This window comes from Tarenaya hassleriana, unplaced genomic scaffold (assembly GCF_000463585.1).
Source record: "Tarenaya hassleriana unplaced genomic scaffold, ASM46358v1 Cleome25, whole genome shotgun sequence".
In the NCBI taxonomy this organism is placed as follows: domain Eukaryota; kingdom Viridiplantae; phylum Streptophyta; class Magnoliopsida; order Brassicales; family Cleomaceae; genus Tarenaya; species Tarenaya hassleriana.
Window position 1 is genome coordinate 1,775,729 of NW_010965775.1, and position 5,344 is coordinate 1,781,072.

At 33.5% G+C, this 5,344-nt stretch overlaps 1 protein-coding gene across 1 annotated transcript in view; it reads right to left on the reverse strand.

Moving 5' to 3' along the window:
* The window catches only part of LOC104816685 (RING-H2 finger protein ATL73), a 1,197-nt gene extending 260 nt beyond the window's left edge, over window positions 1–937 (reverse strand). Inside the window, exon 1 of the mRNA XM_010545615.2 lies at window positions 5–937. Within this exon, the coding sequence (XP_010543917.1) occupies window positions 5–583 (579 nt within the window). The 5' untranslated portion in view covers window positions 584–937. The remainder of the gene's footprint in view (window positions 1–4) is intronic.
* Window positions 938–5,344: the final 4,407 nt, after the last annotated feature.

A 5,344-nucleotide genomic window follows, 5' to 3' on the forward strand; every position in this document is an offset into this window, starting at 1 on the left:
CCGCCCCCGCCACGTCGGCTTCCCGGGAACTAGCTGCCGCCTCCGTCGCCGGCGGAGGCGGATCCACCAGCGACTGTCTGCAAGTGGGGCAGGAAGAATGCGACAGCAACCAAGTATCAATGCATCTGACATGGAAGCCATGGTTGCATTTGGGCAAAACCCTAACTTTCTCGCCGTCAAAGAACTCTCCGAGACAGATCAGACACTCTGTTGCTTTCATGTCGAGCCCTGAACTGTACGCAGCCACCGGGATTTTCTTCAACGCCCGCTTCTTCAGACCCCTCGCCGCCGCCAACCGCGCAGCTGTGCCCGCGTTTGCGTTTGCGTCGTCCTCCGCGAATCTTCTGCTGCATCGCAACGCGCAGCGCAGGATCGAGTTGAGTCCGAGGGCACAGATCAAAGCACAGAGAAGAGCGGCCAATATTATCACCATGTTTGTGTCCAAGTTAGCTTCATTGCCATTGCCGTTGCTGTTATATGAGCCTGATCTGATTCTAGGGTTTGTATCCGAAGGAGAAAGCGTCGCGGTCGCTTGCGTCTCAAGTAACAAACGACGTGGATGATGAACTCTTTCAACCGCCATAGCTGATGATCACTTTCAGAAGTAAAGACGAAATCCGATTAATGACTGATTCTCCTTCAATACTCTCCAGTTGTTCTTCTTCTTGTCCGAATGGGATTACAGAGGATGAGGGAATTCATCTCCCTCGCGTTCTGCAGAAAAAAAGAACTCTGCCTTTTCTTCTTCCCCCACTCCTCACTTCTCTTGAATTCTTCTCAATCTGATCCCTTAAAGCTCACACCTTTATCTTTGTTTATTATTTTTTTGTTTCTCTTGTTTTGGGGTAATTTATGATGTGATTTTCAGACAAAAGGACAAAAGGGTTTTTTGGGCTACGGTTACAAGTGAATTTTTTTAACAAAGAAAGGCAAGTTCCTTGGTTTCAAATTGCAATATAATAAGACATATATGTAAATAAAATAATAATAATAGGACAGGTGTGGAAGGCCAAATTGAGAGAGAAATTGCATGGTCGGTCCAAGAAAGTCTTGGTTCGCTGCGGCTGATTTACAGATTGATTAGACCGGGAAACAAATTTGTGACATAACTCATAATGATGTTCGATGTATGCCCGGTTTGGTGTGTATCAAATGGGTCACATGGCAAAAGGGTACCCTATTAAAACGGTAAACATTGTGAGTGATCTACAAAGCAATGGCCTAAAACTTCCGAATCAAGAAGAGGGAATTAAAACTCGAAACAAAAGCATGATTAGTAGAATAAAAACATATTAATGTTCTTGTTTTATAAAATCGTGTTGTGGAATCAGATACCGACTAATCATATGTCCAATTCGATGTTACATACAATAATATTCCTCCTCTGCATATGCTTTTTCTTTTTTGAATTTTTCAAAATTTTTTTTTATAAAATTGGTCGGCAATTGTCATCTTCAAGGTTACTTTGATATTTGGTTGATCAGCCTGATGTCTAATCACTAATTAAATTTATGTATGAAAAAATAAGATAAGCTTAGGTATTAGCTGCCATCATAGTATCGATAGTCATACCAATTTATTCTGTGTGTGAGTATTTCTTTTGTTAGTCATATGTCAATTTCTTACACTAGAAGAACTTTTGTTTTTTGTTTTTATCATGGTTACTATCATTTCATACATTGACTCTTTGTTCATATGGTTTTAGGATAATTTTGGACCCGTCGTATATATATATTATACAGACAAAGTTCATCTAAGAATGATAACGAAAATTATTCTTGTATAATCAACAAAAATCAAACAAAATTAGTTCAGTTGACTAGTGCTCCCAAATGTTTTGAGCCAAATCATGTAAATGAAAATAGTTGGAGTTGTGATAAGTATCTTATTTACACTAAATCTGTACGGTTCATATACATATATGTGTGTGTACGTAGTTGGACCATATACATATATATATATATATATGTATGTATGTGTAGTTGAATAAATTGGAAAGGGGGGTTGGGCATATACATAGGAAAACCATGTGGCCATTGGGTCCACACAAAAGTATGCAAAGTCCAATTCAAACACACTAAATGTACAATCAAATACACTCTCAACCAAGAGAAACAAACACCTGTCCCTATTTGATTCACTTGCTCCATTGCTGACCTCTACCTCAACGAGAGAGACCCATCAACCAACATGCCCACATGTACTTGTACAAGTGTATGTATATACATCTCTATATATATATATATATGTGTGTGTGTGTGTGTGTGTGTGTTGCAAGTGTATACACATGTATGTGGGTGTGGTGGTAAGGCCTCAACTACTTAAATGCCTCTTTGTGCGTGATTAGACCCATGAAAAAGTATGTTTTAGGTGATGAAAGATGTGAGGAACGGTTGGGAAGCAAGTCCACCTAATCTTGTTCTATTATATATATATTAATGATTTATTTTGGAAATTATGTATTTTTTTGGTATTAGCGGAAATATAAAGAAGATGGATGTGGCACGTAACCTATTTTTATTGGAATATATAATTCAATTATCCTATTCATATAATGTATAAGTTGTTGAGAAAATTGAGAATTCTTTTAATTAAAATCCATTACGATATATATATATATATTCGTGTTTGGTGGCATTATTACTATATTTGCTGTTATTAACACCATTGTTGACTAACTTGTTGATCCAAAAACGAAAGTTAATTATAGGAAGATAATAATTGTTGGCTATTACGGTCGTGACTAATGATGAGTTACAGAAGATGCTGCATAAAGAGTAGACTCTTTTCTTTGTTTAAAAATAAATTAAAATGAAAAATAATGGTGGAATTTTAACAAAAAAACAGTAAAAATACCATTGACAAAAACGTATTATGTGAAAATAACGGGTATTTTACTTTGTTGGGAATGGATTTGAACAGTATCATGATTTAATTCCGATTATAGACTTTAATAGGTTTGATTTTATTTTGTTCAATTTACATACTTTAATTATAGATTTTAATAGTGTTATGATTTATTTTATTTGGTTCGATTTAGATACCGAATGATATATATTTTACTGATTTTTATACAGAAAAAAAAATCTTAGAGAATACAATTACATAATTTGAAAAAGATAATTAATATATTTTGTTAACATTACATCAATTTTAATCACTTAAAAAGGTAAATATAAATGAGTGGTTAAAGGATTTTTATTGAAAAAGCAGAGTAATTTATTTTCCATAAACGTGTGGGTAGTGAAGGAGCATAAACGCGGTTGTCCCACGAAAACGCACGTGAACTCTACAGCGGTAGCGTTTCAGCCGACGTGATTTTGTGGCGGAGAAGTTGGGCCACAAACTCGGCCCAATAAGAGACCACCATGTCCCTGTCTCCAACCACTGTTTTCTTTCGTTATTGCATTTTTTTATATGAAATTACAGTTTTTTTTTTTTGATGAAAAAATTACAGTTTTTTTGTCACTACATATATATATATATAGTGATATTGAAGTAGGTGTAAAAATATGTATATGCAAACATGTATACATATAGGTGTTAAATAACGAATATTTTGTTCGACACAACAAAACACAACTCTCGTCTTTTCTTCTTATTTTTTTTGTATGATATTCAGAAATTTGTATATAATATGTGATTTATACTCAATATTATTTCATATGATAAATCAAACCATGGTTTTGAAATTATATTCGTACCGGATAATGTAATGAAGTGGTTTGGATTTATATATCTCTAGTCTAATATTATCCTTTTCGTTCTCCATATATGCCGAAAAATAAATCGATAAAGTCGGCAAAAAGCGACCCAAGATTCAGACAAAATCCAAAATCGTGGCTCTAAAAACAACCAAGAAGAGATCTCCGCAATTTCAGGAACAAACATCATTTGATTTGTCTCAATTTGACATAATTTAAAAAAATGAAGAAAAAATATATATATATGGATAAGGATCAACCGTCAATGCCTGGATTCTTCACACAGTCGGTTCTTTATTTAAATATTTGAAATAATTAGATAATGTTTTTGGACTATGCTTCAATATTTTTTGAATAATAATAGATTTATTTAGCGAATTTAATGGTTTTATATATTTTATTATATGATATTATTATCACATTAACGATTTAAATATTCATTTATCAATTACCATCTGCAAATAACCACCAATAGGATTATCATAGCAATTTAAGATGTTCATTTATCAGCTTTCAATGTATAAAAATCATTAACAAAGATTTAAAATAACTCCTCGTTTCTCTCGCTTTGACTTTGATCAAACCTTAATTTAGATGATTGGTTAGGCTCTTGGACCTCTTGGTAATTTAATTTGGTATGAATACTATAACCAATGGCAGATTACAATTTATTTATTTATCTATTTTTTATGATCTTAAAACCAATTAAAATTTTAACATGGTAATTATTCTTTAAATTGAAATGAAAATCAAAACCATAAAAATATTGACTTTAGCTTTTGATACTGATATCAAAATCAAAGCCACGAAATCAAGTCCTAAAATATAAAATTAATCAAACGTGACAACTGTAGATTCATAGTAGTTAGCAGAATCCATAGAATTCCTTCCAAGTTCAAAAATCCAAAAATTTGTATGTCACCAATATTAAATAAAAATAAAATTTGGATAATTCAATCGATGAAATGGAAGCTCAAAACGTTTGTTTCGTCCTGAATTCAAACTCAAATTTGACGAAGAAATATATATTTTAAATCGTCTAGTTGACTGCCGATTCCGAGATTAATCTGAATCTTGGTTCAAGATACCCGATCACCAAAAAAACTCTTATGAATAAGTAGCATATAATCTCGTCCGAAGTCCCTGGCTCAGGTCAAACCCTCTGTTTGACTTGGAGACTTCTTCGGCTTCAACAGTGTTTATGTATATTATTCCCTTTGTTTGTCTTATCATTTCGGATTTTCTACATAGGATTATTATTTATGTTGGTGGTATCTCTAATATATCTTACATGGTAATGGTCCTCCGTTATACAATTAGAAGATTAGACCTGTTCTATAATCCAAATGATTCGAAAAATCGAATATAAAATCTAAAACCTATGTCTGAAAATAAATTTGGGACTATAATTTCTATAATGATTGATAACATTCATCCCCTCATTTTCCAGTGAATGTGTATTGACTTGAATGCAATTTAAAATATTTGAAGGACCGCCTCATATTAGAATAACAATTATTATGTATATCAAAACCGAAAGATGTGAAATAAGTAACGTAAATATGGGGCCCACGAGTTCATCAGCATGAGGTCAAGGTCCACGTCGTTGCATTTGAGTCTTGCAAAGCTATAAACCGCTC